Raw genomic sequence first — 22425 nt, 5'->3', positions numbered from 1 at the left:
GAGTTCATTTTTGTCACTTCTGAATACCTATGAATATCTTCAGAAAAGGTCAGGAAGTAATAAGCGACAGCTCTAACGTCATCCTTGTCGGATTTACGCAGTACATACTTGGACTGAAAGGACACGCCGACACAAAATAAATACGCACAAGCAGACATGTCATCCCAACATAAAGGAATTCCCGCCCATACACGCCATCTGCCCGGCAGTTATGTTACAGTCCGGACGTGCAGTTTGCTTTAACACCTGAAGTGCTGTTCTTAATCCGACACGAGTGCTCTTAAGGGCATCACCTGTCAGGTGGCCATGGTTTCTCCTTTGTGTTCTTAAAAATAGAACGACTTAATTCTGCGCGATCCGGAGCACTCAGTGTGAACACAATACGTTCGTTCGTATGGCCTTAAAGCTATTAGGTCAGGTGAACTTAAAATTGAGTTCTAGACTATGTAGTCCACAAAATCAATACTAATTAATTTTCTGATCAGGTAAAAGCTAAAATTCTTCTTTCAAGATCTTACTACACAATTCGTGAGAAAATTAGAACACTAAAAGATGTAAACTCGTAAAGCATGGAAAATATAAAGTGTGCGTATCAACAATTGTCCGTTTAAGTCGAAGGAGAATTCCAATATCATTATTGGACACATGCCAAAGACAAAGTGTAGACATGTCACCAACAGAGCGCAGTTCCATTAACAGGTTTACAGGACCCTGGCTCTGGCTCGTATATTCTGATATCAAACGAAGGTCAACAGTTGCTCTAGCCTCACTGTATATCATTATACTCCTATTGCTAGACAGACAAGGGATCAGAGATCATGGAAAATCGTGTGGTTGTGTCGATATATCGGTCCATTATTCTAGGTTGAAAGTGCACGCAAGGTCTATTTGACTGACACACCTTTGTGGGTTAACATTATTGTGTAGTCATTTCTGTCGAAAATATCCGTCGCGATCTTTGCCTCATGCTCAAAATATTCACATCCCCGCACGATCCCCTTGATTGAATTGGGGAGAATGAAGTTAGACGGCAGCGCGGCTTGCTCGAGCACATGCCACGCGTGTTTGAGAGCTTGTTTGACCGTCATCTGAGCCATTGTTGTAACCCAATCTGCTCGTTTGGTCTCAATTGGGCACTTGTCTTAACGAAGATGGTGACCTTTGACTGCAAACATTACGCTACAGCGTTTTTGCTGTTAAGAGAGAGTCTAATAATCAGTGGTACTGCAGCGCCACCATGCAGGTTCGGTTGACACTGCAGCCCCAGTAGTACGGGGTGCATGGAATGTCCGAAATGCTGTTCTCCGTGGATGCCTTACTCGTTGGGCACGTGGAATATATGGAGTACATACTGTGAAGCGTACCAAATTCTTGGATCCACATAGTGATTTTTGTCTTCTTTACTTAATATTGAAACGTTAACGAAATAATACTTCTTGTTTTCACCAGGTTCTACGAAATCACGTGATGATACGCGTAGGCGGTGGCTGGGACACGCTGGAACATTACTTGGACAAGCACGACCCCTGTCGGTGCATGTCTAGAGGTAAGTGTTGTTTGTTCATGTCTTTGTGACGTGGTCTCTTTCCGTATCAAGTTCGGACATTTTCCTTGTATTCATCATGCTGTTTTGTTTATGCGAAACCTTTTATGATCAGTGGGGTTTATCATCCCACTGGATAAGAGTGAAAATAACATTGATATGTCACATATTTTCACGGACGAAATGTGGTGGATTCTATCTGAAACGTCTGACCGTTTCCAAAATCATATCCAGTTGCTATTTGGCGTATCTTATTACCTAGGTGTCTTACTTTCATCGACGAACATTGATATGTGATCTTTCTCCCTGTGTTTGACAGTTCACAGACAACCTCGCAGTTTTGCCGGATCTGCCTTCGAGCAGCGCCGCCCGAGTCCCGCCAGTTCTTCCAGCCGGTCCAGCCCCTCCCCGCGAGCTTCCATCGACAGCGGCCGCCCTACCCGCAGCTCCTTAGACACGGGACGGACCTCCAGAGGATCGCTGGACAGCGGCACTCCGGCCAGAACCCCGCGGTCATCCGTTGAAGAGCGGCGGCCCAGCTCTGGGTCCGGTCGCTACGGTGGGCCGCCCTCCCGCCTGGCGGTGGACCCCGGGCCGTACCGGGCCATGAACGGGCCGCTGTCACCGAGCAGTTCTGTCTCTTCGGACGCTAGTGACATTGGAGTCCAAATCACACCAGGGTGAGTGCTTGTCTGAATAGGAGTCTGTCGCTTCTGCCTTTTTCGAACTACCTCATTCTCGACGTGTTCAGTAAATCCGATGACTGCGGTTACCAGACCAATGCAGCCAATAAAGCTTAAGATTAAGAAGTTTTTAACGCTTTTAAACTTTTTGTAAAGGTGGTTTATCATTAGGAATGATGTTTTGTACCAAGACGATCTGTCCACCTGACAGCACTGATGAGTTGTGTTGATGTCCGACCATTGATATAGTTGTTCAGTGATTTGGCATTGCAATTGAATCTAACGGCAACAAATCATTTTAAAACACTTTTATCAATCTTTATAATTTTGTCTTCGTGATATTGAATTGGTGGGTTGATGAACAATTCTTACCTTTCTTTCCAGACGGCAGAAGAATCTGGCATCCTCTCCGAAACGAGCGCTAAGTGTAGGGAACCTGCTCGAGGAAGAAGACGTGAAGGAAAATGTTTCACAGCGTCCTCGGCGGAGCGGCATTCCGAGACCGCTTCGGAAGAGCAGCGACAACCTGCTGGCGAAGAGTACAGGAAACCTGGCGAAGAGTACCAGCAACCTGGCGAAGAGTACCGAAAATCTCAACCGATCGCTGCCAGCTCCGCGGGCCGTCTCTAGTCGTTTGTTACAACAACAACGGTCAAAGAGCATGGCCAACTTAACAAATAGGGAGGCGTACAACGAAAGCGGCAGGCGAGGCTCTGCTGGTATTTCCCCTCGTTATCGTCAAACTGCTGCAGTTGACAGAAATGCTGCTAGAAGTCGCTCGGACATGACAAGTAGGGACACCAGAAATAAATCATTCGACACTGGTAGTGCTGCTAGGAGTCGATCAGATATGACAGACAGACAGACGAGAAGTAAGAGTCAGTCTCGGGAACAACAAAGGAGAATTTCAACGGAGAAAAGTCCAAGAGCTTCGTCGGCTGTTTCCAGAATCTCCGAACCTAAACGGCCTAAGAAGGAGGAAACTGTCTTGGTCATCTCGCGAAATAAGGAAGGAAGTCATCGACTTGAGCGGGAACCATCGGACGAGAAGATCAGTTACCGAAACTGCTCTCATCCGGTGGGGTACGGGTACGCAGCAGAAGGGTCTAAACGCGACGAAGGACCGAGTAGCTCTAAACCCTCCCTCATACCGACATCTTCGCCTAGGTCACGTGTGCCGGCACCGACGAGATCTCGTTCACCAGATCGCGCGAGATCCGTCGGGCGTGTGCGAGAAGACCGATCTCAGTCCAGAGAGAGAAGATTAGCTGATCCTGCAGAATTTAGATCAAAGTCACCTGATCGACGATCACGAGAGCAACCAACCGTGTGGAGACGAGACGGAAGGATGCCGTCACCAGACCGCCGCCAAACGCACCAGACATCGCCCCGCCAGTCTCCAACTCACAAACGATCCACCGACAGGACCCCACAGCTCGGACAGAGATCACAGTCCTTTGATCTATTTCTAGAAGAAGCTGATGAAGGATCACGAGAAAAGACGTTTAGTGACGTCAGAAAATCTCGTGAAAGGGAAATGACGTCACCTCGTAGGGGGTCTGAACCAATCAAATCTTCGTATGGTAGACTAGCTTCTCCTGAGCGAAAACGGCTACAAGAAGCCGGTAGATCTCCGTCCCCAGACCGTAAAATACTTGCCGAAGTGAGGCAAACGGAACCAAAATACTTGCCAGAGTACGTTAAAAAAGTGGTTCCCGAACAACAAACTCCTCCACGGGCCCCACCGGACTCCTCTTTTCCAAAGTCACGTCATACTTTCGAAGAGACGATGGAGGAGGAGGAGGAAGTGACCTCACCACGACGAGAGCGTTCCCCGTCCGAGGAACGTTACATGCGTCACACCCGAAGTGTAGACAGACCACCGGTTAACCCTGACGTGCCCTTTTTCTACGAAAAGAACGACAAGCTGACACTCAAGACGGAAAAGGTGACCCCAAGCAGCGTGCAACTGATCAAAGAACTGATGGAGAAGCGAGAAGAAGAGGCCCGGCTAACATCACCCACCAGAAAAGATGTCAAAGACGTAGAAAAGACCAAGAGTCCATCGTTGTCTCCGACAAGGAAGACGAGTCCACCCCAAGACTTGCTCGATCTACAAACTCGACTCTCTCCCAGAGCTTTAACAACTAAAGGCAAGACAGAAATAAAATCCCCAGTTCTTGAAGAAAGAAGTGACTCAGAAAGTAGCTGCTCTGTCTCCTCTCCGTCCACAGATAGAAGTCCAAATGATAACACCGGAACGTTTGTTGTAGAAAGCGCACACAGCCCGACCCACAGCCCAAAGGCGAAAACCTCTACAAAACCAGAAGTATCGGAACAAGCAGACATCCGTCGATCGAACGAGGGAAAAGAACGTGCCTCTGTTCAAGTCTTTAAACACATACATTCGGATGACGAGCAACAGACGAGTGACGACGAACTTCCGACTTTAACCGAACCTGGTCCGATGGTTGAGCGAAGTTCGTCTTTTCCCTACGACGATGTCCGAACAAGTAGCGAAGACTGGGAAGACTTGGACGATTCTGGTTATCACGGGAGCGTCGAAGTAACGGATAGAACAAAACTTTCAAATGGGCTATTCCAACACGCACGAGACAAAAAGCTTTCACATCATAAGCAGATCAAAGAGCATCAAAAGGACATACACAAGCGCGAGCTTAGAACAGACGAAATTGAGCGCCTAGAAAGAGGTTACGGACATGAGGAACAACAAAAAGACATGGTAAAGACCCCTACTTCTCCCGAAAGACCTCGACCCGTGCCTGCACCCCGAAAGAACGTAAAGAACTCCCTTAAGGTAGAATCTCCACCCGCCAGTCGGGAAAGCCCTGAGACCAGCCCTACCCACAGGCAGAAAACGTCCCGACTCAAACCCAAGACTCGTGTCCCTTCCTTCCACAAGCTCCGCCCCCTCATCAGAGTTAATTCACGTAAAGACGCCAAGAAGGAGATTGGGCTCAGCAGCAGGATCCCCAAGCCGGTGTACAGAAAGTCTCAGAGCCCTAAGGACGGTACCACGACGTCGCCTGGACCCACGTCACCCGTCCGCAGGGCAAAGAGACACGATACGGACGACTCTGGGATAGATCTATCGACGTCGGGCAGTCGGACCTATCTAGTAAAGACGAAGAGTCCGGTTGAAGAATATTCTCTCGGTAGCCCTACAAGAGGGTATGAAGTGTTCTCGGACAGTGGTAGTCCAAGACAGCCTGAAGATGAGAAGGTTGTGACGCCAAGAGATTCAGGAATAGATCTGTGGAACGGCAGGGGAAAGGGCACCCCTGAAAGTAGTCCCGTAAGAAGCAAGCGAGAAAACTTCAAGAAAAACGAGCCCGTCTTGAGTAGAAGCGGGCCGCTCAAAGCCACACAAGACTTCGGTAAGACGTTTTCACTGAGAGACATGAACAGAAACGCCAAGAAGTATCAGTCAGCAGGCGCCAGAACGATATCCGTTAGTAAGTTCCGCTACGACAGTGAGATGAACAGTGAGTTCGATGACCAGGCGTCCTGGCCGAGGTCAGAGTCACCTGAAGGAGAGGTCATAGAGGAAGAAGTAGCGTATTTCTGATTGGTTAGAGGAAGAAGTATCTGACTTCTGATTGGTTAATAGCGTATTTATGATTGGTCAGAGGTAGGCGTAGCTTATTCAATTCTGATTGCTAAGGGGAAGAAGTAGCATTTGCTGGTTGGACGGATAAAGAAATAGCATTTTTCTGGTTGGATAGAGGAAGACGTAGCGTAATTCTGGTTGGTCAGAGAGAGAAGTACCGTGTACTTATTTCTAATTGGTTAAGGAAGACTGGCTCTCTACACCTAAGTTATTACACGAATGAGGCCTGAAACAAGATGCAGACGACATTGTGTTCCCTCTACAGGTTAGAGGGGTGTGTTAACGGATAGATACATACGTATACTCAGAGCTTTTTATTGCTTATGTCATGACACTTAGTACATGGCGAGTGTGATCTTTGTATTGGAACCCTGCTTTGGGCTCCCTCGATGTATGACAAATATAGACCTTTAGAAACGTAACCTAAAGTTTGGTGCCAAATGTGGCTGGACTAAAGTTCTCTCATGTCCATCAACGCTCAAGTAAAGCAGAAAGAATCTTGAAAGGAGTTTGTTGGAATGCTGCCGTAACTTCAAGATGAATTCTAATATGTTGTCAGGTGTAAGATAATTGTGGGATATAGAACGTAAAAAAAGGTTCCATCGTGGCAAAGTTTCACACATCTAAAGGCCGACTGTTTAACATAACATCCAAGCGTAAAGGTAGTCCAAAGTGCATACCTGTATACGTTAACAGGAACTGCATTTCTCCATACTTGCTGCTTTTAAAGAGGAATAATTTTAGTACGCTCTACGCGTGCGTTAGATTACTATTATTATTTAGAAGGAATCATCGTAACTTTTGTGTTGTTGCCTGCAACGCTTAACAAGACTACCTCCATGCTATGACGTAAATGTTTTATCGCAGCCATTTATTGTGAGCTAATTAAATGAAAACGAATCAATATATCTACCATGGATATCAACCAGATCAGTGATTGCAACGGTTTGCAACGAGTGCAGCTTTAAACCATGGCGCTTGATTATAGAAGCTTAACAAATGGTAATTGCAGAGACTATTCGTTTTGTATGATTCGTTATACTTGATTTAAATGACTTGTTAAGATAAATGAATATCTGTTTGTTATATGCATATATGCCATAACATATTTTTGTACATTTTGTCATGTATATAATTATGATTTGATTATGTTTAGAAGACTTGTCATTACGGGTGACGTAACGTTTGTATAAGTAGAGCTTTCATTGATTGTTGAGATAATAAGACGCGCACATTTTGTGTACACGGACATTGGGTGACAATAAACAGCGTGGAATGAAAGCTAACCTTGTGTATCTGCTGTTTTATATGCCTTGTATGGTCTTCCATGCCGGAAGGTTGAGTAAGGGTACGCATTTGATCTAAAAACTACTAGTATCTTCCATCCTAACATCTGATTTGAGATCTTATCCTGTTTTCAACACTTTGTTCTTTTACCTAGTAAACTTCTCATAGCATACACTTATATTATATAATAAACATCTAAACATCGGACTATAGAATTATATAATACAGACACACGGATTTACCTACAGCCCTGCTAGATCCGCTTATGAAAGAACAATGAGTTATTGCTTATCATATAATAAACTGTTTACGACTTCAATTATTTTACAACCTTCATCGTTAATGAAGTTTAACAAATCTCAATTTCTTACATTTCCGTCGCTCACATCAAATTTCGGGATGCCAAGTGGGTATCATCCACAAAATCGATGCAATTTGCCTTGTTTAAGTACCTACAATTACATGACAGACATCGCAGAAGGAAGACAATACTGCCTTTTTGTTCATGAACCGTTCGATACCAAAAACCCCAAAGTAAAGCCTTATCTATTGCAAAGTTGATACATTAATTATATTTCATGCGTACTTTGTTCTAATCTGGATTGATATTACCATTTTAATTCCGAATTTCATATCTTACCAAGTCTCAGAAAAATGGCAAGCCCAAGGATATATGAATTCTGGTAACATACGTAAGCTAAGATGTTCATACATCGATCTGCATTGTGTTGTGTTGAATCTAAAATATGACGAAGAAAGCCTTAAAATATACAAACTGACGGGACGTCGCTGCTTCACACTCGAGACAGTCTCTTGGCGTCCTGGTCTTGTCCGGCTTTGTTCATGCCTCCACCACGTCGGTCTGCCTTGATCCGGGTTTTCTTCACGTTAAAGACCTGAAATACACAACAGGTATGGAAATGCACGTTTGTGTGGGAGGGGGGAGGGTGTGTGTGTGTGTTCAGTACCAAGGACGTGTACGTTTGTGTGAGAGGTAAGATGTTCAGTACCACGGTCATGTATGTTTTTGTGAAAGGCGGAATTTTAACTACCAAACACATGCGCGTTTGTATGAGGGGGTGGGTTTACAGCACTAAGGACATGCACGTTAGTGTGACAGGAAAGAATATTCAGTACCAAGGACGTGTACGTTTGAATGGAGGTGGTCAGGACATACGCATATATGTGAGGGGGTGCTCAGTACCAAGAACAAGCGCGTTTGTGTGAGAGTGGAGAGTGTTCAGTACCTTGGACATGCACACTTATGTTCAGTATGAAGGTGCAACAGATGTTTACCTGGTCGATCCAGCTCCTCTTGTGCTTGGCTGTCCAGTCTGGCACCTGGAAGTACCGATCCCCCACAATCCTTCCGAACTCTGACTCTATTTCTAGAATGTACTCAACCTGATGAATGAAAATCAAGAAACAAACCAAAAGTTTTAGCATGAAGCGCAAAGTCATTTTTACCGAAGATAGCTGTAATTATCTATATTACGAAAACTTATGTAGATTTACTGAACTGAACTGAGATTTTCATTTTGGGAAAGGACACCCTTTTGATTATCTTCGCAAGACGTCTAACCTGCTGTATGCGCTGTTCCAACGAGGCCTCCTGGTCAATTGAGTGTGTGTCATCAACAGCCAGCGCCACCTGTAGGAATTGGACGGTATTGCACCTTTAACCATGAATTGCTACGACTTAAATTCGGTATCCTAATTCTTTTAAAGTACATGTATATCAATGGCATGTATCAAGTGTTACCTATAAGCCAACCAAAAGCACTGTAGGGATGATACTTCAGAGAATTAGCCCCAGTATGGTAACTTTTGAGAAAATAGAACGTACCAAAAGATTCATGACGACGATGTTCATCAACAAGACGAAGAGCAGCAGGAGGAGAAGGACCACAGTTTTGCTCCAGCCGGGTTCGTACAGAACGGTCCTGGAGATGAAGGAATCGTTCAGCTCGAGTTCCCCAATCATCATTCCTACAGTTGTCATGAAGGTCAACAAAGGGTGGCTGAATCCCTCAACCTACACGGTGATCAAGAAATGTTAGAAAAAACAAATGGCAGATGTTTGTAACGCAAATTGAAACGTGAAGTACGTACAAAATAAACTATAAGGTGTCTTTCATTCCACGAACAGTCTAGCCCCAAAAGCTCTCTGTTCATCTAACTGCTGATGTTAATAGATTTTATATTTAATATTGTTTATACTGCTTTTATCTTAAATTATTGAATGCAATGATGATGATTAAAGTGTTTTGCTGAATGTTATGACGAGTGTTTTTCAGTGCAATTCAGCCCCTACGGACGATGCAAAGTTGATTGAGAAATAAAGTTTCAAAGTTTCACGCACATCCATATCGACAATAAGGTACATAATTCTTGTAAGCATTTGAAGAGGTGCTCTTACCTTAGACTTGAACATGAGGTGGTGGAAGGCAAAGCTGAAGGCGATCAGGTACAGCACGAACACGGTCAGCACCTTCACCAAGGTCTTAAAGATGGCGCTCATCATGTACACGTACAGGCCGATGATGGCGATCCTGGGAACAACAACAAACACATTAGGGTGAAACAAGTCAACAGATATCAAGAAGAAAATCTATTTGACAACTAAGTATATGTCAAGCATTGATAATATCCTGTAATCATTGTTTCCAGTCCAGAATTTAGGTAAGCGCTTCCTTCTCAGCTTAGCCCCGCACACACACAAAAAAACGATTTAATTACAGCTAGAATAAAAGTTGATTTCAAAGGTGCATTAGAATGTGAACATCGTCATAAGTACAAGAGCACACTCTTATCTAATTTTCTTGGTGTGTTTATAAAAATAAGCCGGTTCAAGGTTTGAATCACGCATGCGCACGCAGTCAAAGGTGAAGACCCCCATCTTGTAAGCAGTTCTTATCTAGACCATGCTTGATACCATGTCCAGACATATTTTGTCTGGGGCCTTCAGGCAGCTTTGACATGTTACCTACACTGCCTCACATTGCGCATGCGCAGTCAAACCGTGAGCCAGCTTATCATACCTCCTGAGAAACAGGACGAGGATGAGCCATCCGAACAGCACGGCGATGGCGCCCACCACTGTCCGGGCCGACTCGTCACCGCCCAGGATGGCGGGGACGGGGAAACTCAGAGCGTACACGAAGGCACTGACGTACAGCGTGCAATTCATCATGCGCACGTCCCAGACCAACCGATAGCGCATTCCCTGGAAAGGTAGACACATCAGTCAATTACCTAGCCTGGAATCCAGCATTGTTAGCTTTGGTCCGCTCCCGAACGTCGCCACCACGCCGAGTAGCAACCTTTGGGAGCGGACCAAAGCTAACAAGGCTGGCTTCCGGGTTATCAATTATTACAAAGTCAAGAGATTCTGTTTTGAACTGATCATCTTAATGTATGCCCTTCATTACAATGCTTTAGATAACAGTAGAAAGTAGCATGATATTAATTAAAGACCGAAAATGTCAATGGATTTTTCTAAGATCCATTGTCGACGGCGATGCGGTGACTATAATTGTAGACGGTGAAGCTATGATAAATAGATGGCGCAACTTACCCGAGAGAATACTTTGTAAGCTTCCGCGACGATGGCTAGCACGGAGAAAACCAGGACTAAGTACGGCAAGGCGCAGTTGGATGAGTGCAGCTGAAAAAAAAAAAGAATCGAAAATCTCATACCTCTGTGACATATTTAAAGTTTTTTTCTGTAAAATTCTTGACAAATTATTATACTCAAGTGTCACATAGCATCCCCGGGCCTAGGCTACACTAATTACACAATAGTCACCATTGGCCCTAATAAATCCATGTGCTTATATAGGCAAATATGTTTTGCGGTGGACGAGTTGGGGGTTTGTTTCAGATCAGTTCATCCTCATCCATACAGTTTTTTTGTTTCCGATGTGACTCTGCCAGGGTACATTCAGAGCATAACGAAGCAGACGTGTGTAGCTACCATCCAGTGTCATGGACAGAGACCTAGTAAGTGTCCATGAGTCTGAACCATGCATAAAGCAAAATAGTCTCTACACATGCTTTAAATACTTTCAGCTTTGTGGTGTTTTGAATGGGGGGCTTCCATACCTTTGTTAGGGCATGACATGCACCCCAGGCTTGGCCAATACGAACATTGGGGTTTGTTTACGTACGAGATATGGTTTGTTTCTTTTTTTTATTCCAGAGATGAAAATACTGATTTGTGATTTACCAAGTTTCCCCAGCACATCCCGTGTGTCTCGGTCGTGTTGAGAGTGCCGTTTAGTGATCGGTTTCGCCAGTCTATGTAGCCTCTCACCAGGGAATCCTCACTCAACGTACAGCTCGTGATCAGTAGGACGTAGATGATGTGCAGCAGAAGTCCTGCCAGGAAGATCTTCAGTCCGTATATGTTCCTGGAATGGAAGACGATACGCGTGTCTTTATGTTGGGCCTCATTCTCAGCTAGTGTGTCAGTTTGACGCACAGCCACCACGTACTTATAAAATCATATCGGTTTGGTCGAAGTTAGTATGATATCATATTTCGGCAGATAGATATATGCTATCCTTCCTTACGCCTGTGGAGTTGTGGTTTGGATACTTATGGCCATACCAAGACTCAAGAGCTCGATTCAGCTCTTTGATATTCTAAAAAGATTCTGTTATAGGACCACAAATGAGTCAGTTTAAAACATCAAGGCGATATAATCATCGACAAAACATCATTGAACCCTGACATCACTTCAAGCATAAAAAGTATGCCCAAATTCATCGACGCCTGCAGTTATGATTCATTTTACATGTAATATGAATTACATATGATTTCACGCTTTTGTCTATTTTACCACGATGACCTACCATTTACGCTCTATGATCTTCTCTACCAAGCCGTGCTGGAGGCACTGCCAGCGACCATGGTCGATGATTGCCTGAAAACAACAACATGGAGAATACATTTTTCTAATCCACCAAAAGAGAATTTTATCTTACTTTCAGATGCAGATCAAGTATTACACCAGTACGTCTGCTAACATGGAAAAAAAATGTTCAGGCATTACACATTCTTGTTTGTATAGCATCTAAAGAACCAACAATAATAGAGACAACTACAGCATTATCACCCCAAACCTCTTTGGATTCTCCCTTTCAAACGTGAAGTTATTGGTATTTTCGAGATGTTATTTTCTAACCTTCAGTGGTGAACGATGAGGATCCCTTGAATTAAGATAACTGAAGTCATATTTCCATGCCTGGTGAAAAGGAAAAAAGGGTACAATATCAATGATTGCACATATAACAACCTCATTTAATGTTCAAGTAGTAGTTATTCATTAATCATGGTCGCCATTTTCTGTGTCGGGTACGAAAAAAATGATGTCTTTGGTGTAATTCCTTAAGTTGTTTAAAGCTGACATCCTTATAATAACTTTTACTTACACGATACCAACAAAAACACCTACATGCTACTTGAAGCGGTTAATCGCACCTTCCTCTTATCCGTGACGTCATACGGATTAACCACCTCTCCCTCCTTGTCAACCATCCTGTCCATGAACTCCTGAAGAAGTTTGCACAAAGTCAAAGGTAATCTTAGTGTTCTATCTAGTTATCTGTTGCTCCTCTCGATCTGTTTTGTGCAAACGAATGAAACAATGAACGTCTCTCGTATTCTGGATACTGAACTTTGTGAGAGGGGTAAAACATTCCATCTTTGTCAGGGCGTACTGACCTGCTCTCAACCGGGATGGGGGCAATATAGGCGATATCGACTTCCAACAACCTTTGACCCATTGCTGACGTCACGCGTGCACGACGTCACGTGTCAAGGACGAGTGGGCCAGATAGCTGAAGAGGACTAAGCGATTCTGTCGAAAATTCCGGTGACTTATTTTTTTCACTTAAATGACGAACTGTTAATTTGTCCGTAATGTGATTCACTGGTTCGGAGGAACTTTCATGCTTAATCTCTCAATTTGGTGAAAATCAGCCTCAAGGATGTTCTGCACAAATGCAAAATCACAAAAGCAAGGGAAAGTGAAAAAAAAACGCTGACGACAAACCAAAATAGTTCACGAGAAAGTCCTGTCAAAGTCTTGAAGATTTCATACCCTATGTATACATTTCTAGACATATATTGTTTAGTCAATATTTCTCCATACGTAAAAGCAGAGGAATGATAAAAGTGCTATTACCACCGCCGCGTCAGGAATAGTTTTGACAATGTTGTAGAGCTGGGGTAATTTGCTGGAGTGGCTAGAGTCGTCCGGGTGTTTCAGAACCTTGCGCCACCTGGAGGGATGAGTTTCGTAAGGACAATGAGAAAACCAAATATGTCTTTGGATCAGTATTCATTAAATGAAATGCTCACTGGAAAATAAGTTACCCATATGTGTACTACCCCATCCTTGAAATGTGACTATTGTCTGTCGTCATCAAATTTGAAAGGAAGTCACATAAAGAAAAAAAGGACATAGTGGCAATTATCATGATTTAATAACATGATCACATGTACATAAATTAGATGTTTGAAAAGATACAATATAATGTGTTAACGGTACCCAATAAAATTCTAAGCGTCGAATATTTTCAAAACAATTGGCGTAACAATTTATTTTGTAGGGTTGCCATCAGTTTAAAATAAAAGACTAAGTCTACATTTAACCTGAAGACGTACAGTTTGTGCTTGGCCATGGCTATGGCAGCCTCCTGCGCCTCTGCCTCGATGGCCACGTCCAGGGCATTCTGACGTTTGCTGTTCCCCTTCATGGCGGCGCCTTCTTCAGGAAGGTTGCCTTCGTACAGCAGGGCGTCGATGAGGTGGGCGTGGTTCCTTCGTGCAGCCACGTGTAAGGGTGTGTCCTGGCATAAGGAAACAAGAGTTCGAAGATCTCATACCTCCGTGAAATAAGAGTTTCTCGAAGCCGAGGTTGAAGAATCGGAGGGAAGTGATCCTTTGAAAATCCCGACGACTACTATCTCCGCGATCCAACCTCTGCTTGGAGAATATGCCATGCGCGCATTGATGACTTCCTGTCACTTCACAGTAAACGTGACAACATATGGAAACTATGTAACTTCAAAACACCAAAAACAGACAAAGAGACGAAAAACAATGTCTCCCCGTCAAGTAGTAGTCTCTTTCATTGACTCATGATCTGGATTTTGGAATGTCTGACTGTCACTTGACATACACAGTTGATGAATTACTAATCCCGACAACTCTGACTTAACTTCCTGTCACTATACAGCGAATGTGACAGGCATATGAAAAATACACGGAAACACAGGTACACACACACACGCTGATCATGACAGAAACACCGAAAGCAATACATCCGTTCATGGAGGTAATAAGATAGCATACGATGACATATTAGGCTGCAATGCATAATGTAACACCGTATTGTGCAGATACGTATATATATGCGGTTTTACCCCGTTGATATCGGTCCAATGAAGGGACTCCCGGTGAACTTCGAGCAGCGCCATCACCGTCTTCAGATCCCCGCACTGCACGGCCAGGTGCAGCGGGCTGGAGCCGTCCGTGGTCCTGAACAAGGTGCAAGGTGGGCTCGTGGTTAGGGTCGCTGACGTTAGCAAGGAAAAAGCACTTGGGAAAGGCACTTTGTACTTGAAAAGGCGTGCCTATCCTTGTTTAGCGATATCCTCTAAGAGGGGACGAAAGGCTGGAGGTCCCTAGTCTGGGTGCCATATTCCGCAGTAATCGCTGGCTCAATCTTTTCCGTTACTAACGGCGAAAAACTAGCCAGCGGTTGCTTCAGAGGATGGCACCCAGGCTAGAAAACCCCGTGTTTGAACAAATTACGTTCATGTAGGTAGGTGCTAGTATATCAAGCATTGTGCAGTTGTTAGTTACTGTACAGTATTAGGCGTGCTATGCCTAAAGTTAACTGATTATAAGAAACAATCAAACAAAAGTTCAACGATTATTTCGTCGTCGATTTTTCTACATACTCGGTGATGGGTGCTTGGTTGTGGAGCAGGAGACGCACGATGCCGTGGTGCCCGTGTGAAGCTGCCTCGTGAAGAGCCTGACGTCCCAGTCTATCCTCCGCCCTCACCAGCATCTTACGGTCCTGTGCATCGTCCACCATCAGTAAAACCTCCGCCACATTCAGATGGCCATACCTACAGACGTACCAAAAGTGTTGCTTTAGTCTACAGACACAAATAGCGTTGCGCATACTATTAACAATGTTCTCCACATAAGTATATTAGGTAGCAGGCAAATATTTGACGAGGAGGCACAAGGTAATGATACCTATAATTGTTTACGTCAAATTCTAGCTATAGTCAGATAATCATGTATAACGTTACACGCTGCAAATATATTCTTCATGATTGTATGATGGCTATGTATATTTCCGATTATATATTGATTCTTGATTACACGTGTGCCAGTTTACCTGAGTGCATTTATCATTTGATGTTCTACGCTTGATTAAGGCCAAGATATTACGTAACTGGATCAAAAACAGATGTTTTGTAAACGACCAAAAAAGACGAAACCATGTACACTTAAGGTTTAGTCGTGCAGACGGAAGAGATATAACGTTGTTAATCTCCAAGCAGATCCTACGGCAGCATAAGATAGTATCCAAATCTGACAGAGGAGTGAAGCCAGCTTAGGAGTGTGTTTCGCTACTGGGGCAAATGGTCACCTTTTGGCTGACTACACTCCTTGGCCAGTTTGGTACTATCTTATGCCATATTGTAGGATCTGCTTGGAGATCATAATGTTGTTACCTGGAGGCCATGTGTAAGGCGGTCTGATCATCGTCGTTGGTTTCTTTCCTGTTAGCTCCGGCTTCAAGAAGGCACTTCAGACTCTAGAACAGCACAGAATCAATATAGATACAGCAATACCTCATAATCGAAAAAGCCCAATAATCGGGTAAATTGTGCTGGGAAATACAAGTAGGCTTTCCAAATAAGCGGTTTCTACTGTAATAGAACATGATGGACACAGATGACAGTTGCTTTATTGTGGCAACCTTGACTAAGTTGCAGTAAACAACGCACAAACTGCTTAACGAGGTCTCACTAATTAGCTAGCTGCATGCAATACAACGAAGACCATCTACCGTCTTACCTCAATGAAGCCAGACTTTGCTGCATAGTGCAGGGGAAGGCTGCCGTTTGTGTCTCCAGCATTGATGAGACGTCCAGATCTTGGGTCCTGCCGGGACAAAGTTGACAGTTTTGATTTCTTAACGATAATCATCATAAAATTTAAAGAAACACAAGAACGATGTATTTGAGCTGTCCAGGCACCACATGGAGTAAACAAAATACTAGGATGCCCTGTCAGCAATAATCACATTTGTATCTGTATTCTAATTTTCAGTATTTCATCAGAAACCTAGATACAAGCAGAAACAAGATTTTGCCGGCTTCCGTCAACATTTAAAATGACGGCGGCCAAGGATTTCGACGAAAACAGTATGGTTTTCTACCATGGGAGATGCAGACACCAGTAGATTATGATGAAACCTGTAAATGTCAAAAAGATTTTTCATCTTCCTTGTCATCATTCATAGATCTATTGGAAAGAAACACGTATAAAAGACATAATTTCCAAACAGATCCTACGGCGCCATAAGATAGTATCAAAGCTGGCAGAGAAGTATATCCGGCCAAAGAGAGTCAAACGGGCACCTCTGGTCGCATACACACTCCTAGGCGGCTTCACTCCCCTGCCAGCTTTTGATACTATCTTATTCTACAGTAGGATCTGCTTAGAGATTATAAATCACAGTCTTTACCTCCAGAAGCCTGTTGACAACTTCCAGCGATTCGCTCTGCTCCACGGCATGGTGCAGCACGTTTCTACCGTCGCGGTCTCTCATGGTGATCTCGGCACCGTGCTCCAGCAGTAGAGACAGCTTCACCACAGAGTCGTGCCCCCCGACACGGGCCACCAACATCATCGGCGTCGACTGGAACTTGTCGCTGAACTTGACACTCAGTTTCTTGGAGATCTGTTGTTACATTGTATGTTAATGTTGTTAATTGATATAATTCTTTTGGTTACATTATTGTCTAATGCATAATTTTCACACATCTATCCAATCTTTATTCAGCTTATGAGTTGTTAAATTGTATCATTATTTGTTACTTTGGAGGAAGACTATGTATAAGCCACGAGGCTTTTTTCTTCCCCCCGGCATGTACTTTCATCCGTCAATTTGTTTTATGTTATCTTTTTAAAGATTGTGCAAAATAGATGAAATAAAAAAATCAAACACAAACGAAAGCACTTTCTTGACATAGATACATGTTATTTGAGTTGAATGACCCTGACCCAGGTTAATTTCTCGAAACACTATGATATATTAGAGATTATTCTATAATATATGATATTATATAAACTGGTAGAATTCAATGTGCTATGGAAAACACGAACGAAAAAATCTTTTCTTCTTTTTGCCTTGTCATAGATATGCGACATACGCCTGATGAATAGGGACTTCGTACCAAACCTAGAGCTGGTAGAATAGTTTAAGTGTCTATCTATGGGTCATTGGAGGAAGCCTTGTTTAGCCTTACTTTATAACAGACAAATAAACAAGCAAATAAAAAAAAGGCATCTCACGTCTGAGGTGGAACCAGGCACACAAGGTCCTTTCCTCCGATCGCTGAAATACAGGTAAACGATAGATTGAAAAACAACAGTTGACAATAGATCTGTTAGCACTGAGATTCAGAAATCAATCCAGAAGGTAGCTGGTGAACAATATATCCCGAATGGCACAACATAATCCGAGTACACACCACGTCACGCGGTCACTCTTCCTCAACATGTGCTTGAAGAGTTCTGATGAACACTGGGGACGAGACGCTGCCAGGGTCAGAGGTGACATGGCGTAGTTATCCTGGAGGTCGATATCAGCGTTGTTGTCGAGCTAGAACACAAACAGGTAACACGGGATGAACAAGGCTGACGGAGTCGACTGAAAATTTGGGGTAAGTCCCAATCAATTTTGGTGTTGGTAGGTAAATTTAGTTTATCCATAATACATTTAGCAAGTCTATTGATGGTTGTTGGTAGTAATGCCACTGTTTTGTACGATTGTACAAAACAGTGATCTTATGATCATACTAGCTCAGCACTGTTTTAGCTTATACAGCAAATGCCCATATAGAAGTAACTGTATCACAGCGCAATATTCCTGGGAAGATCAAAGAGGAAAGAAGCTGCATATAACGTTATTCTCAGATTTACATAATGCGTATGCTATGTCTTTACTTACGAGTACGCCGACCATGTCTATGTCATTACTGTTGACGGCTACGTGAAGGGCTGTCCTGTGGTCCTGTCCGGGGACGTTCACGTCCATATGTCCAACGTCAAGAAGAATCTGCGCCACAAAAAATACCATACAAGTTTATTACCTTTTTTATTACAATTAAGCTGAAACGGTGAACAATCTACATGTAGAAGGCCCACTCCTTGGTGGAAACAGTGTCAAACATGTCTAGGGCAAAAGATGCAAGAACCGGAAGTTCTACTGCAGTACCAAAGTTGGCCGGGTGGAGTCCCATACCTAGGTCATACCCCTTCGTCTTCCTAAGATATACCAGCGTGTCAAATATCATAACAATCGATTCAAAGATTGTTAAAAGTCGTAACGCCACCTGAGCACACAGTCAGGCACGGAAATGAAGTCCTCCGGAATAAGAACTACACATACAGCTGTAGTCGACAGTAACGACAAACATGTCCAGCATGGAAAGTGAATCTTAAAGTCAATGGCACCATTTGTCATCGGGAAGGTTGACAAATGTGCCCTGAGTTATCTGTATTCTGCGGCAACGCATACCTGCCTGGCAGGGTGCGGAAGAGCCGCAAGGTTTTTGGCCAGCTTCCAAAACTGTCAGCCTAAATGGGACGTTGTTGGTTCCTTGGCTCGCGGCACTAAGCATAGCCTGGATACCATACCCCAACCTCAAATATCTTTCGTGTTGGGGTATGGCAGGATGCTTGTAGAAAGGTTCTCGAAGGCCCTTGATCAGAGGGAGGAGAACCTAGGATTGATGATGACCACTCTCACCACAGGTAGCCAGCTACAACACACCACAGTTGGTCAGCAGGCTATCACAGCGAATCAGGGACTTAGTGGTCACTTTTATGGATTCAAAAAATACAGTTGGGGGTCTTAAACCAATCATGGTAGGGGTGTAATTACCTCCTGCTGATCCTGTGCTGTTCTATTGGAGTTTTTTGCCCACTATAAGGGGCAAAATTGAAAAGCCGGCTTATGCCATCCTGCCAGACCCCTGCACGATAGATACTTGAGATCGGGCTGGGGTTTGGATACCAGGCTACACTAAGCATCACTCAGCACAAGGTTATGCCTTTCTAATTTCCTTGGTTATGCCATTCGTGACGTTTCTCACAGCTTTGTGGCAAATATTTTCAGAATGAGGTCGGTTCTGATTTGTGAATTTTCCTATTTCTTCAAAAGTGATGTTGAACGTCGTGAAACAGTTTACACGTTACGTCATACAGATATAACTGAGCTATTTTTTGTCTTTTAGTTTTCAACTTTTGTCCTCTTTGGTCACCCTACCCAAACTATGTGACACATTACACAGGACTGCGTATTAGGCCCCAACATCTCCAACCAGGACCTGCTAGATCATCTAAGCTAACGAGAAGGCCGTGGCCTGGCTGCAGTACTGGCACGGAACGATATGATGATGAACAGAGCTCACCTGTACTATGTCGACGTCACCTGTCCTGACGGCCAGGTGTAGTAAGGTGTCGCCGGCGACAGTACGAAAGTGGTGAACGTTATTGTCTCGTAACTTTTCCCTGAGTCCCGTCCGATCCCGGTTCCGTATAGCTGCTACCATCGCCGTACAGGCGGGAACCGCGCGTGTTGGATCTGGGTCGTCCGTAAGAGACGACATTCGGAATGACATCTAGAATATATTCAGGAAACGAAAATACCACATTTAACATTAAGTTACTTCCGTATTCAGCGGACATTCTGCGCAAGGAGATGTCAGGGAACATTTTGTGTACCCTTTTTCGTTTTATTTACTCCCTACAGGAGGTATTAGGCTCTTATTTCAAATACGTATACACTCTTCTAGATCTTTTGAAGACACTGACAACATTCATATCTCAAAACACTGTTGATATTTGGCATACATGTATCCTCAATCCTCAAGTACCTAATAAATAACAGTGTAAAGTAATAGAGTAGCAAATGTCACTCCTTACGTGATATAGAGTCTAACACTCAACCTAGTAAAATCAACAGAGAAAAGAGTTAAGTCGTTCAAAGGACATCATGATTATGATGATAGGTGGTTTATTCAGTATCTAGTATTTATTTTTTAAGGAGGTTAGAATAGGATACTTTAACCTCCTTGGTATTTACAAACAAACAACAGCCTGAATAGCGCTGTACGTGAGGGTATGATGAAGTTAAACATGGCACGCTCGTCCGACCATGAAGAAACAGCAATGGCATCGTGGCTTTAGAGACTAACTTGCCGCTATTCATAACGCGTTACCCCTCCGGCATACAAAACAAGTGGCTTCTTGTGTGGGCACTCTGACCTCTGTTCAGACAGTCCTGACTTCCACACAATGCAACGATCAGGAAGTGCCTGAGGGGTTTAGCTTCAGAGCTTTAATACAAGTATAGTATACCCCTTCTGCATACACATCAGCTTACTAATGTTTGTTTACTAAAACAAGACAGTCCAAAAATCAGATTTCTGACGTCCCAGGCATGTCGTCAAACTCTGAATACAATGTATATTTCTAGATCGTTTCCCGTCTCATAGACTTCCAGCCCCTATTTTTCTTCAATCTTGAAGGAAAACCATACGTACCAGGTTCGCCATTTCTGTTTTCACAGGAATGTGTTTTGTTGACTCTTCTGAGATGTTTTCACGGTCGCTGGCATGCTCACTTCATGGTGCTTCTGAAATACACGCAAGTCAAAAAACATTCAAGGAAACTGCTCCACAGGAAATGGTTGTCTGTCAGTCTGTATGGCCGCTGCAACGTCTGACAACTCCAAGTAAATTAGTAATGCTAGCAGGTGTTACAAGGGGAGAACTCGGATTTCGTACAACAGGTGGTTTCTTACAGTGAGACAACCTTGAATACATATCCTAGGAAGCTCTTGGAGTCCGTCTCCTGCTTGCAATATCATGTATTTGACCTGATCTACGAGCAACATATACACATTCTAATAGCCAACACGGCTAGCCAGGCCCCAAGGGGAGACGAAGAAACGAAATGAACTGTGAATCTACACGCCTGAATAGAAAATGTGCAGCGAGTCTGAGTCCTGTACGGGGTCAAAGGGGTTACCCTTATGTATTCTGAGACTTCTGCTGCCAACTAAAACGTATCGAGATCGTTAAATTGTTAGTAACATTGAGAAAAACCCGTTTCCTCGTATAAGATTCTAACTCCGCCTAGAAAGTCTGTATTAAGGTGAAAGCAATTAAAAGTCCCTCTCCCCACCAATTTCCGGACGAAATCGATGGGCGAAGAAAACAAAGGGCGCTTTTGACCCTGAGCTGTTGTAGATTGTTTTCGGGTAATTTGATATACGACTACCACTAGCTAAGATCTAGCTACACTCACACGTCAATAACATATTCCAGTGAGAAAACACAAACTTTATATATAAGAGACTTTAATACTCACCTCAGTCTTCGAGATTTTCAAATCCAGTACCGACCAGGAAGTGGCTTAAGGTTCGGCTTCAGAAAGCGTAACAAGACTCACTCGAGAGCCTCTACTATCAGATATCTTCCTTAGCTGGGGGCAGTTCTCCAAGTACAGAACACCGTGAGTGGACTAGTAAGTTAACGATCAGAGACAAAGCACCACTCAAAACAGAGCGCCATATGTCCCTGTGAACGTACTGGTACAGGTGGCCGCGCGAGGGTCAAGTTGTTTACTCAAAAATGTCAATTGCGTACCGTGACTATGAGCAGGAAGGTTCCGAGAAAGAACGGATGCCCCTTTGCCCTTCCGTGAAAGTGAAAATGGTCTAATCTCCAAGCAGCTGGGTATGTTTGAGCGTATTTGGTGTTTTGTACGTTTTTTCTGAATTGTTATTTTTTTTAAGACCGCTTGGAAATTAGGAATGTCATGTCTTGAAATTGTGCCACTCCCTCTACTTAAAGCACTTATTATTTTATGGCAAGACGACATTGACCAATCAGAAGTCCCAATCCTATAACGGTTATGACATCGTGATGCCATAGAAGTGACACAAGGCG

The 22425-nt window shown here is 43.7% G+C and overlaps 2 protein-coding genes across 3 annotated transcripts in view; one reads left to right on the top strand and one right to left on the bottom strand.

Moving 5' to 3' along the window:
* The window catches only part of LOC118425671 (GAS2-like protein 2B), a 21862-nt gene extending 14719 nt beyond the window's left edge, over nucleotides 1–7143 (top strand). Inside the window, exons 3-5 of the mRNA XM_035834676.1 lie at nucleotides 1450–1546; nucleotides 1863–2223; nucleotides 2611–7143. Of these exons, the coding sequence (XP_035690569.1) occupies nucleotides 1450–1546; nucleotides 1863–2223; nucleotides 2611–5815 (3663 nt within the window). The 3' untranslated portion in view covers nucleotides 5816–7143. The remainder of the gene's footprint in view (nucleotides 1–1449; nucleotides 1547–1862; nucleotides 2224–2610) is intronic.
* Nucleotides 6698–22389, bottom strand: LOC118425683 (transient receptor potential cation channel subfamily A member 1-like). Of its 2 annotated transcripts, none has more exons than XM_035834714.1 (24): nucleotides 21845–22389; nucleotides 21016–21107; nucleotides 19882–20091; nucleotides 18417–18524; nucleotides 17938–18068; nucleotides 17759–17801; nucleotides 16929–17144; nucleotides 16256–16342; nucleotides 15910–15992; nucleotides 15118–15291; nucleotides 14578–14692; nucleotides 13817–14001; nucleotides 13335–13431; nucleotides 12629–12700; nucleotides 12333–12392; nucleotides 12001–12071; nucleotides 11373–11556; nucleotides 10722–10811; nucleotides 10186–10370; nucleotides 9564–9696; nucleotides 8991–9179; nucleotides 8727–8795; nucleotides 8441–8548; nucleotides 6698–8040 (listed from the first exon to the last, which is right to left on the bottom strand). In XM_035834714.1, exons 2-24 carry the CDS (start codon nucleotides 21025–21027, stop codon nucleotides 7939–7941), a joined length of 2724 nt encoding a protein of 907 aa, XP_035690607.1. In that variant the 5' UTR covers nucleotides 21028–21107; nucleotides 21845–22389; the 3' UTR covers nucleotides 6698–7938. The 2 variants fall into 2 exon arrangements, with proteins under 2 accessions (XP_035690607.1, XP_035690608.1); XM_035834715.1 differs by lacking the exon at nucleotides 21845–22389 and adding an exon at nucleotides 21276–21819.
* Nucleotides 22390–22425: the final 36 nt, after the last annotated feature.

Source organism: Branchiostoma floridae, chromosome 11 (assembly GCF_000003815.2).
Source record: "Branchiostoma floridae strain S238N-H82 chromosome 11, Bfl_VNyyK, whole genome shotgun sequence".
NCBI lineage: Eukaryota > Metazoa > Chordata > Leptocardii > Amphioxiformes > Branchiostomatidae > Branchiostoma > Branchiostoma floridae.
The sequence above is the reverse complement of the archived record's forward strand: the minus strand, read 5'-3'. Positions and strand labels throughout refer to the sequence as shown.